Genomic DNA, 12,952 nt, shown 5'->3' on the forward strand with positions numbered 1-12,952 from the left:
TTGCGACTGTCTCGCGTGTTCTCGTATGCCCGTGCACTCTCTTGGTTACGGAGCATCTTTGAATGCACACAATGTCACTTTATACGATGATACGTTAATAATGAACTTTAGTCTGGCTGAAACGAGCTAAAACAACAACCGTGTGGCGTGTGGTAATGATGGCGGAGAATTTAAATCCCAGCCCTGCCAGAGAGAGAGAGAGAGATTCTCACCCTGAGCATAGCAGACAGGTATAGGTACGTTGATTTTTTCTAAAAGACGTGTATGTTTAAATAACACAGCACAGCTCGCTCGCCGCACTGGATGTCCGTTCTACCGTAATCAAATTATTTTGTTCATTTTGCACGGTGTAGGAAGATGTTGATCTTTTAAAAGGCATGTTTATGTTTAAGTTAATATATCTTTGCAAGTTAGTTTGTCTCTCGTTGTATTGGTATGCCCCCTTGTGGACACATTGCGCAAAAACAGATATTCAAATAGTGTTTTTTTTAAGGAAAAATCGAACGTCTTTTTTGGCCAATTTTGACAGCACTATCATACAATATGGCTTTCGTCAGTGCATGCTGTTTGCTCAATTGTCACAGACCAGTAGATGTTCAATCGTCCTATTACAGGACTTAAAGGATACAGCTGAAGGCTCAGAAACAAGCCAGTTAGCAGAACTTAAGTTGAAACTGTTTTGTAAAATCACTGTTTCCAACATCAAGAAGGGTTGTTCCACTTACATGACCTTTCATTTGTATAGCCTGTGACAGATTCTCCTTGTTACCATGAATCAAATGGTACTCAGCATATGGCAATGAGCCGTTCTCTGTATGTATTCTATAACTGTAATGCTCAGCTTTGTGCACGTTTAAATGCCATGGGAGGGATGTTTCATTGGCGCATTTAACGAAGATTTTTGTGCTCAGAGTAGAAGTTTATCCCTATTTAGTTTTTTAAACCACTTACTAGATGATTAAGAGAGATAAACTTCTAAAGAATTTACCACTCTAGCAGGACCAAAACACCAGAGTTAACCCCTCAGCATATCTAATCATATTTTAACAAGCCAAAGATTGCATATGATTCCATTTAGAGCTTTCTTGACGCACAAATAACAACTTTGAGGAGCAATTTTGGTTGTTTTATTCTCTTGATCCATTTTACTTTGTGAATAATAGCAAAAACATGTTAAGAAGGGAGTAGTCTTGTGTGAATAAAGCTGGTGTTGTTGTAATAGAGGGAGTGGACTCACCATGGACTCTGGACAGTAACCAGGTAACCTCTGGAGGAGATGCTTTAGACGAGACTCACTCTTTATAGTAGCGAGCTGAAAGAAAGGAGCAACATAAGGAATTAACAAACATAGTTTAAATACATGTATGTGTTCCGTGAGCAGGACTTATGAACATGAAAAAGTGTAAAAAAAAAAAAAAAATGATTGAAGGATAGGGTTGGATATTTTATTGTCTTTAAATTCAGATGAGTACCGAACAGAAAGTGAGCTTTATAAAACTGAAGTGAGATGAAATGTCTTGGGTTTTCACGGCTACTCAAGAAAAAATGCTATTTTCTGCATTGCATTTGGGCGTTATGCAAGAACCACTTGTAAACCACAAGCAAATTCCTTCTTAAATGGCAGGTATAAACGATTATGAAAAAGCTTTTCTGCAAATTGCAGGACTCCCGGCTCCTGCCCTTTAGAAAACGTCTTATGACTTCTGTCAATGAAATTTTACACAAGCAAAACAAGCAGCCCCAAACCAGCAGTTTGTTGGTATTGCTTTTGCTAATCATCAAATCTTATGAACAGACAATTCTCATGTGGTATTCATTACGTTTAAGCTATAAGCTAAATTTGTGTGCTGTCATCAGGGTTGGTGGAACTGGATTAACAAACTTCCACCATGTTGCCTGATGATTGCAATTCAAGGCTTGAATGGACATGAAATTCTCCTGGTTGAAGTCCGGGGCAGCTGTGGCTCAGTGGTAGAGTCGGTCGTCTTTCAATCAGAAGGTCGGAGGTTTGATCCCCAGTCTACATGTCGAAGTGTCCTTAGGCAAGACACTTCAACACTGAACCCCAAATTGCTATGCCACCGGGATAATTGACAGTTGTGCACTTTTCGTAGCAGCCTCTGCCATCAGTGTATGAATGTGTGTGTGAATGGGTGAATCTGACATGTAGTGTAAAAGCAGTTTTGAGAGGTCGCAAGACCGGAAAAGCGCTGTACAAGTACAGTCCATTTACCATTTCAACCACCAATACGAGCAATGACAAACTAAACTAAAGACCCAAAGTGCATTTTGTTCAATACACCCAATCAAACTCCAGCACAACCCAATTTGTATCAAAAAATGCACCAAAAAACCAAAATCCTTCACATTGCATGTAAAAAAGTACCGTAGTTTCCAGGAAAAGATACGACTACAAGTGTATTTTATTCTGAAAATTAGCCATTATATAACTATCAGACCTGTATTGACAGCTATGAACCGGGAAATTGTTGGTAAAAAAATGTGGGTAAAAACTAAGCAGAAATATACAGCAATCAATATACAGCATATTTACACATTTAGATTCTAGGTCTATTTTGCCTCTCCTGTGTTTCTAAGACAAGAACATTGCAGATACCTCTTTGAAATTTTAATTTGTAGTGGGGAAAAATACTTAAAGAACCAGCAGCTCCCAACACATCCCTAGGTACGGTGTTTGATGTTCACTTTGATTCATGAGACGGTAAAAAATGTACGTGTTGCACCTTTCCCTGTGTGTTATGTTGTTTTCTCAGAGGAATGTGTTCAGGCCATGGGAAAGTTTTGGATAGTGGAGTCAATCCCAACACTTCTGAGATATGCTCACTTAGACGTCAATAAGGCATCCAAGTTTGTGGTGTGGAATCACACACACACACACACACACACACACACACACGCACACACCAAACCATAACCCATCCAAGTGTTGTGTGAACATACAAGGCGAGAGCCTGGGAGAACGCAGCCACTGCCAACAGTCTCTGGCTGAAGTGTGAAGTCATGAAACCAAGTGAGTGAGATTTACAGCCTCACACACTCAATGGAAGGACTCGATGTTTTTGTGGATCGTGTATTTTCTTCCACAGCTATTAGACATTATGGTGATTCCATTGTATTGTTTGGTGTAGCGCAAAGCAGCTGTTTAACTGAAAAGGCTCCAATAATCCTGTTGTGCACTGCCTTCTCAGAGCCAAACAGCTAAAAGGCACGGTTAGAGATTAGCTGGGGAACATAGTGGAGCATTTACCAGGTTACAGAGACTGATTTATTTTCTAAAAGCACGTAAATATTCAATTTAAATTCATCAGGCAGCGAAAAAACATGACTAAGAAGAATTCTTATATTGCTCTGTAATGCTCTGTCTGCTAGTAATGCTCTGTCTGCTAGTGATTTCTAAAAGAAATAAAGAGGTAATGCAGTTGAAACTTTGTCAGCATCTTAGTCTGCTGGTCTATTGTTTTATCTTGTGACCATATTAAGGTTGGTTGTATTTTGCTTACCATTTCTTATTTGCACCATTTCTCTTTTTTGCTACACATTTGCTTCTGTAACCATCCACTGTCCCCACTAGTTGAATTTAGTTTCTTCTTATCGTTCACCTTTAAATGAAGCTTTGAGGATGTTTAATTTTAGCAGCTATAAAATTAAGTTCTTTCTGTCCCCCCTGTTGATTTGGAGCTAATTCATTTACAGGGACCTCTGCAGGTGCTTGTAATGTGTCTGTAATCAGGTGTTTAAGGACGGTTCTTTGTCTGAGCACACTGAATCAGAGGAATCCAATGCAGATTGACAGTAACTTTATCCAGTCCTTTTCCAAATGCCCTTACATCCCTGCTGAACCGACGGAAAACACAACACCAACCCGAGCGACAGTGATTCGTTGGCAGATAATCAAAGAAGAAATCTCTCTGATGCAACAAAAGACCAACTCTGAAAACCAGCGAGCCAGGCCGGCCATTTGTACGTCTCTCTCAGTCTGCATGAAAGGTGAATAAGTGCTGGCTGGCAGACTGGTGGGCTCTTTCAACAGTGCGAGACTTTTCAAGCAGTGCAAGCTTAGAAAAATTGTTTAAAGCAGCAGTTTCCAAATGTGTGCCATGAAGGCCTTAGAGTTGGCAGCTTTTGAATTATAACAAAGGTTTCTGTGTATGAAGGTATGTCAGACAGGATTAAGTTGGAATGAAATGTCAATTGTATAGAATATTTTAGGAAATGTACAATAAACTAGCATAGTGGTTCTTAAACTGGGGGATGTAGCGCTACTGCAGTGTGGCAGGGACACTCAAAGGGGAGGAATATTAGACAGGCCTGAAGTCGCATGAATTGGATTAATGTTGGGACACAAACAAACAAAAGTACTCTGATGCTTGCAAGAATATCTCCCTAACTTAAATCCTGTGTTTTTTCAATCAAATTTAACACAGTCATAAATACTTTCAAATATATTGTTTGTCATAGGTAAAAGTGAAATTTTTTGAAGGTGCGTAACAACAATAACAAAAGACGTCACACCTGCTGACATTAGTTTTCCATAAAACATGGATGGCTCTCGGGCGTCGGGACTTTGGATGTGCATAAACTTTTGTGCAAGTAAGCGACATCGCCATCAGAGACAGCGAAAACGGACAGAGCTGCAAATTTCTGTTCTGTTTCTCTTGAATATTTTTAAACATACTTCGGTTGTGATAATAGCAATTTGGGTATTTGGCCATCTCTTCACTGCTGCGTGACGTTGTCCTCCATGGTCAAGTGGAAAAAGGAAGTCATCTCCTTCTTCTGCTTCTTTGGAATTACTCCTGGAAATGTTCATATTACCAAGGCAACGACGACCAATTCTGGTTCGAGTGTTCAAATACAAGTCGCATGTTTTGGATTCCGATTTAGTACCACATATTCAAGTAGCCCAGTTCTGAATTTAAAAAATGCGACATCATGCAACTTTTTGCTGTTCACACTGTTTTGAAAAAATCAGATCTGTGTCACATGGGCGGGAAATTGGGACACTTTTAGCTGCAGTATGAATGCAGCCTATGTCATGGCAGAAAGGCAGTCACGGTTAAAGAAACCACTTTAATGCCGGTAGGGAAGAGAAACAAAAAAGGTTCTCAAGTGTTAAAGTCACACACTTTGTTGACCTGTTCATCCACCCAAACCGCCTCCCTACAAGGTATTGTTATTCTACGTTTATAACTATACACTTCTACCACTTCTGCTTCTGACAAAGATATTTAATTTTTTTAAATTGCAATAAGGGATGGAAAAGGGTCACATTAGGCATTATAACTCATGTACCTATGAAGGACTGTCTCTTAAAATCATTGCAAACAACAATGGTCTGGGCTGAACTAAATACAAAAGCAGTCATTTTAAATTCTTGGTGACATCAATTTTGGAGTATCAAGATAAGTAGTTCTAAGACTTTCCTAAAGAATTAACAGTCTCAGTATGCTTCATTTAGCAGGGTCTGAAACCTCTCTTTTTTTCATTATCCAAACTGTCAATCTGACTGTCAAATCAGGCAGCAAATGAGCAGATGTTCAGAAGTGAAAGACTCGACAGATCTCGCTCTCTCTCATTGTGCGCATGACTACTTCTGTCACTTTGCATGTGCAAAACCCTGAATGCATTTGAGAAGCATCTGTCTGACACAACACATCCACACAGAACACTCAGAGATGTGAGGTAGAGTTCATGCAGGAAGTGGGATGCAGCCAGGAAGCTTTGATGACTTTGAGTGGCCACTCAAAGAACAGGTATAAGCCCTTTTAACCTTAACCTTGACGGGGAACTCCATCATCTTACACATCAAAGAGTGTTTCCAGGTGTCGAGCAGTACTACTGCTTATGTGGTGAAAAAAAGTTGTATAACGTCTTTTTTTTTTCTTCAGAGAGCTGAGTGAAATCTGATAATTGTCCTCAAATGATGTCACTTGAGTAAGCATCATTTCATCTGAAGACTACATGTTAAAAAAGTGACCAAACAGTCTAGTCAGAAAGATTGAGTATAGCAGAACTCTGTTGCCTTCTCCTCAACAGTGATGCAGGCTAAAGGCTACATTAGCCGCTACTAGCATGACACACTTCAATCTATGACTTAACTGTCCATTCTCAGGGTTTGGATGCATAATATATGCACCAGATTTGTGTGACAATGGTGTCGTAGTGCAATGCTAAATTATTGGAAACTCTCTTAAGAAAGCTTTGTTTAGCAGTCTGTCCATATTCTTTTTAGGGCTGCATGATAATGGTAAAAACTGTTATTGCGATAACCTTTTGTTCTGCGATTACATTAACATTAGAAAATGGCAAATTTTCCTTTTGCACCAAGCAACACAAAAGTAGCAGCTTGAAAGTGTTAACTTACCTCATTATCTAGCACATCCTGCGATGTGACAATTGCACATGTGCACATCACAATTGCGATGGTTAAACGATTTATCGTTAAGCTCTAATTGTTTTATTTATGGAGCGAAGACTGTGAAGGAATTCAATAAAAGTTGTATATTGGATTTTTTTGGCGACTAGTAACTGAATTGGTATGAGAATAATTTCCATTGAGTAACATGCTGTCTTTCTCTTTTTTACAGAGGAGTACAGAGAGCTGGTTGAATGTACCAGGCCAGCAGTATCAAAGAGCTTGGAACCACATTAGGATCTTTTTCAAGATTCATTAATTTATTCAAATAAGGAAAAAAAATGTTCTTGGAGCCATTATAGTTCTATTTTCAACCACAAGAACCTTTGAAGACCCGCTCATTTTCTGGGTGTAACCAGGCACGAGGCTGCGTCCATTAGAGCTAAAACGGTCCTGGTGATTACAACGTATGCCTGACACCCATCCCCTACACCCCAACACCAAAACACCCACCCACACGCTCAACTTAACTACAACCTTTGAAGGGTATTTTTGGAGCCATTACACTTCTAAAAGGCCATTATCATCTCTTCACCATCTTTTTCATCTCAATCACTCTCATCTCTTCATATTTCTCCCACTTTTTTTATCTTTTGGGATGTCCCTCCCATTTCTCCACTACTTTTTATCCATCTTTATCTTTCATGTCATGTCTTTTCCTGTCTGTTTTCTTCTTTCTTTGGCTAGCAGTGACGTCAACCAATAAGAGCACAATAAGTTCTGTCCAACCTCCCTCTTCAGTGTCCCCCCACTTCAAAAGCAGGAGTAAGGTTTGAACTCTGCCTGTTTGCTTGCAGAGAAAAGCTTCTTTTACGTCTCCTTTATGTCTCTCTGCCGCAAAGAAGGACATGGGGGCTTCAGAGAGAGAGAGGGAGGGAGAGAGAGTGAGAGAGAGAGAGAGAGCATCACCTGCTCCCAATTGAAGCAGGGTGAGACCAAACTTTTATTCTGCACTTCAAAGAGCCAAGAGACAAAAAACTTAACACCACTCCCCTTCAAAAACCTCTATTCATAGGCCGACCATAATGGGCCGAGCAGTTGGCCTGTGTGTGTGTGTGTAAGTGTTTGTGTATTTCTTTGTGTGTGCACGTGGGTTTATACCTGGTCACAAGCTTCTTTGCAAGGCGAGAATTCGGCAGCATGGTGGCAACAGGAGGGATCTGCAGAAAGATGCACCAGGTTAGTTGTGACATTCTAATCAGTGTGTTACCATCAGAGTTTAGAGCATCATCAATAGTGCAAGCTGAAGTTTGTCCTGGGAATCTTATTTATGTTACATAAATTGACCTTCTGTTGTACAAGTCAGATTTTTGCCCAATGCTGGTAAAAGAAGAAATATCTACAGGTCACCAGGCATTTAAGACCCAAATACTTTACATGAAATGTGTCAACTACTTGTCGAGATGCCTTTCCACCCAAAAAACAGAACTATTTTGATCACCAAGGGATCATGTGAGGAAAACAACCGTCAGCAAGTCCACTGAGAATAGCCGGTGTACGTACTAACTTGCACACCGAGAGCTCAGGATGTAAAGACTGACAACTACACCTTGAGGTGGACAGACAGTCCACGCCTTTACTTGAAAAGTTTACCAACTTTTTGTCTGTAAACAGTGTCACGGCTCCTGTTAATCAGATTTAACTGGTCTTTTTAATTTCTTAAACAGTTGCTAGCTACATTACATTTTCAACACAGGTCCGTACGAAACTTCTTGTGGGGATAATAATAATAATAATGAAGTTTATTTGTATAGCACTTATCAAAACACTTTACAAAACATAAAAGCCCAACAATAAAATACATAACAGTGAAGGAATAAAACAGGAAGACACAATAAGACAGGAAGTTATACCGAATAAAACAGGAACTTAAAACCAGTGATTGAGTAAAAAGTTAAGAGGATCAACTTTAAGCAATGGTTGAATACAAAAGCAACACATCAATAAATAAAACACCCAGAATAAAACCTAAAAAAGAAAAGTTACAAGGCCTTTTGATAAAAATATGTCTTCAAAAGTGATTTAAAATAAGATACTGATGTAACAAGTCAGAGTTCCTCAGGCAGGTCATTCCACAGCCGCGGAGCCCGAATGGTTCGCTCGGTCTCCTTTAGTTTTTAAGTGCATGGTGGGAACGTTACCTGCTTGAGGATCTCAGGCAATTAACTCTATCTGTAACATGCTAGGAAGATGAGAACATGACAATACTAGCCAGCCACAATAGGTTGCCAGGCTAACTTTTTTGCTCCATGAGAGCAGGGCTGTTTAAAAATCCATGAAGCAACATAACTAATACGAAGTCAGCAGTGTTTAGATTGTTTGCAACTGGCAGGATTCATGTGCCCAAGTTCACCAATGTGGAACTAAATGCAAACGTGAGTTTACGTGAATGGCCCTTTGAATGTTGAAATGTAAGGTAGCGGACTGATAAAATAGTGTTGACAGTTTATTGGATGACATTTTCTTTCAAAATTACAGAATGCGATAGAAAAAAAGCTATTTGTCTGCAGGGGATCCAGTCCAACTGAGGTGTATATTAGATGCTGCCTTAATCTTTTTGAAGACACGTAAGCATAAACTTCTATTAACTATCCCAACACCCTATGTATGGAATGTTAATCTTGCATATCCAAATGTTGTAGAAGAAGAAACAGCAAGGTTATGCTCCACAAATGGTACACCCCAAAAGTATGTCTCAGGCCAAAACATTGTTAAAGTTAGCTGTAGCTGTATGTACCAGACTCTGTCTCAGAGGTGGCACCAGGGGGAAACATTCACCAAAAATTGCAAAAACTGTGACTGTGTCAAACTGTGGCATATATTTTATCATCCTCTGTTCACACAGAGATCCAGGGCAACATTTACATCATCCATATAAATAATATCTACATGTCTCACAGCTAAGCTACAGTAATAAACACTCACACAGACAGGGGATGTTGGCTAGCAGCTATGCTCCAAACCACAGCCCTGCCCAGGGTTCCAGTAAGTGACTTGGCTCAGTTTGCTGTCAAAAACGGCTTTCACCTCCTCGTAAGTGGACTTTAAAACCAGACACTTTAACACGTTGATACTGAGCCAAAGTCTTCCAGCGAGAAATGGAAAGATTACTCAGACATGCAAGTAGTGGGACAGCGGAAAATCATTGTCTTGTTCATGAATCTCAGTCTCTTCCCCTATCTTTTATTCATGTTAGGCGTAAAAACACAATTCATCCCACAAGTGAAAAAGTTCTCCAATGATTTAGCATCGCACTAATATAACAAGGTTTACCTCATGGACTACTGTGACAAAAAACTGGTGACACTCTGCTGGAAGCACCGCAGACTCCTTCTGATCACTGTCATATTGTTTAAGCAAAAGACACATGAAAGATGTGGTCATTGAATTATCTTGGAGATCACAAATTACTGATCACTTAGAATATAGTCTATGTGGAACTGATATCTTTGCGTTTCTGTTGTCAGAAAAATAGGCCAGTATTAAGTACCTTGTGTAAACTGTCAACAAGTCACACAAGGCGAAGGGTAATTCCAGGGCTACAGCATAAGGACCCTCACTAGAAAGTAGATCTGTGATCTGTAACACTGATTTAAAATAATAGTTTGAAATTATTAACACAGGTCACTGGCTTGAGCCTCTTACTACAGATGACCTTGTGCCAAACCATTTAGAGTAGACTTCCAAATTACTCATAAATATGCCCACTGGTGTTGATAAAAGTCAGTGCCTGACTGAAAAGAAAAGGCAGAGGAAGAATGTGGGATTTTTCTGCGTTTGTTACCTGCATTCATTTGGAAATATACCCACTTTAACGTCTACTACCAAGTATAACCAAATAAAGCATGAAAGAGTGAAGAGTTCAGTTCAGTTCACTTTTGAATGGAAAGCCGAAGTTTCAAACTGTGATGTGGATGGGGGATTGGAAAATAGAAAAAGAAAACAGAGTGCTTCATTTTATTGTTACTAAGTTTTGTCAACCTTTTACCACCCTGGAAAACACTCTCTGTGCTGCAGCATTACTACCTGTGAAGCCTATCTACAATGTTCTGTAGCTGCAGGGCTTTTAAAATTGAACAGACTATCAAGTTAATTACTTTCCTTATCAGGGAGGACATAAATTCTGTGAGGACTTGCAATGCATGTCGGTCAGTTTACTGGAGTTACATAGCAATTACTCCAAACAGGTAGGGCTTTTAATTGTTTTCTATTCCTGTCCTTGTTTGGAGATCTCTCCTGCAGTCACTGCAGCCCCTACAAACCCAGCCAGCAGCCCCTTTGTTACTCTCCTCATATTGATCGTCGCTGGCAGGCTTTATATGAGACTTAAAGGATAGTGATGTACTTGTTGTCAGGCCTGACACAGTCTGACAGAAACCATGACACCCTCTTATCAGTGTCTTCGTGTGTGTGTGTGTGTGTGTGTGTGTGTGTGTGTGTCCAGAAACCCCTCCAGTGCTCTGTCTGCCTGACACAGGGGTTTCTGGATTTCATCACTGAGTCTGTTACACTCATCTTTGATGCTCCAAAGAAGAGCAGGCTTCCCTTTAGTGTGTGTGTGTGTTTGTGTGTGTGTGTGTGTGTGTGTGTGTAATGTAGAGAGTGTGCACAATGAATGGAGTGAGTTTAGATTAAAGTATTGAGATTTATATGGCTGAAAGACTTCTTCGTGTGGTCATACAAGAGTTTCTATCTGCAGATCGTCATGCATGCTGGTTCTCAGTTATTTTGATTTGTCCTCCTTTTTCTGTCTTAAATGTTTAAATCAAAACAAAAATCGGAGTTCTACAAATGGCCACTTAAGGCAGGCTCCAAAAGCAAGACAGCCTGCATAGACACTCTTAAAAAATGCTTTATGTTTCAACTTTACAGCAGAGTTTTAAATGATTACAGCTTTAACCAACAAATTGTTATCTTCTCGTAGCTCATTCCCCCATTAACAGTAACTTTAGGGGTGATTGGGGTTCATCTTTTTGTTACCCATCAAAATTACTCATTTTAAGGTTTAAAGTTATGCATAATAAGTGGAGTAGCTGCTTTAAGTGCCAGTTGGTGCCGCTAGCTGTCCGCTGGCTTTCAGCTAATTTGAGCATCTGCACTTGTAGTGCTAAACTTATCAAACCTGGCTTGTTTCCCATACTTTGGTTACTTTCTGGCGGCCCATCCATGGGAGGTAGGATTGTTTAAAGGTATAATCTTGAAGATTTTCATTTAAACAAATGTCTGTTAAGTCATTATCTATCGCTGAATGTGGTAACACAATGGTGATTGAAGCTATGGCCCATTGATGAAAGCCTACAGCATTTGCAGTATATAGTACTGTATTATTATGGATTGGGTGTCTTTGGCGACATTTGTGGAAAAAATCACAAGCGGCGCCCAGTGAGTGACGCATTTTCCATCACCCAGCAGTGGTTGGTCTGCCAGAGAGGGTAGGCGGAGCAAAGCGGCTGCTTTTCCGCTCTCTGCAAGTGTTGCGAGTAAACAGTAATCTACTATGGCTGAACAAACAAAGAACAGATCAATGACTACAGATACAACTTCAAAAGTAAGTGCAAATCCAAAGAAAAAGAAACAAATTCGACGCTCAGATGAAGGCAAACAGTCTGAAAAGGAAAGCAACCATCAGCGAGGAAAATCAAGAGTTACAACCTTAACAAAGGGAGACAATTGTAGCCGTCTTGTTAAATTGAAAAGTGTACTCTCTCAATTACTGGTTACCGTCAAAAGGTCCGTCAAAGAGAACGAAACTGAATTCTTCGAGATTGAAAAAGACAGTTCATTGAATTCACCCATTGTAGTGCTAAAAAGAACTCCAGTCAGCAACAACCACAAAAGGAATGTAATTCTTTAAGAAACAATGCCCTTAAAAAGCTAATTAACCTTAGCATGGTAATAAATTAGCTTAGGGCATGGGCTGTATAACTTTGATAACTAAGCACTACTTACTCCACTCTAAAAACAAAACAATATAGCGACCGCCACAAAACCAAAGTCCAGGCTGTCAAACGGTAGTCGGCACACCAATGGGTGTTGTCACAGTGGTTACATTTGCTTCTTATATAACATCTATGAGATTTATTTAGCAAGGTCTTGTCTACTTAGACATCCATCAGACACATAACATCTTATTCTTTTGGACTGATTATTGTGTCAACAGGTTAAATAAAAGTCCTTTATCACCCTGGGCTGGCTCTGTTTTGGTCTCCACTGACTCTGAAGATATTTGGCATTTTAGCTGCTAAATGCTTTATTCTGTTCCCCAGGTATCGTTTGATGTTAATGTGGCTAGATAAAAAGAACAGGGCATTTGTGTCTCACAATGAGCAGTAAAAACCGTAGTGATCCTCCAACAAATTTCTTGGCAACCCATCTAACAGCTGTTCAGGCATTTCAACAAAGGGGATCACCAAAAGGGCTGACTGACAAACCCACCTTTCGCATCCCTTGAGCCACGCCGCTAGCATGGCTAAAAATCAAGTTTTGTTGACCTTATTTTGCTGATTTAGTTAATCT

The 12,952-nt window shown here is 39.8% G+C and overlaps 1 protein-coding gene across 1 annotated transcript in view; it reads right to left on the bottom strand.

The window, feature by feature from the left end:
- reck (reversion-inducing-cysteine-rich protein with kazal motifs) overlaps window positions 1-12,952 on the bottom strand; it is an 80,987-nt gene that overhangs the window by 53,810 nt on the left and 14,225 nt on the right. The window contains exons 2-3 of the mRNA XM_069667713.1: window positions 7,538-7,596; window positions 1,238-1,312 (exon numbers count right to left, since the gene is read on the bottom strand). Coding sequence (XP_069523814.1) covers window positions 1,238-1,312; window positions 7,538-7,596 — 134 coding nt within the window. The remainder of the gene's footprint in view (window positions 1-1,237; window positions 1,313-7,537; window positions 7,597-12,952) is intronic.

Source organism: Semicossyphus pulcher, unplaced genomic scaffold, assembly GCF_022749685.1.
Source record: "Semicossyphus pulcher isolate SPU_LCO1_2020_fin unplaced genomic scaffold, fSemPul1.0.p SCAF_18, whole genome shotgun sequence".
NCBI lineage: Eukaryota > Metazoa > Chordata > Actinopteri > Labriformes > Labridae > Semicossyphus > Semicossyphus pulcher.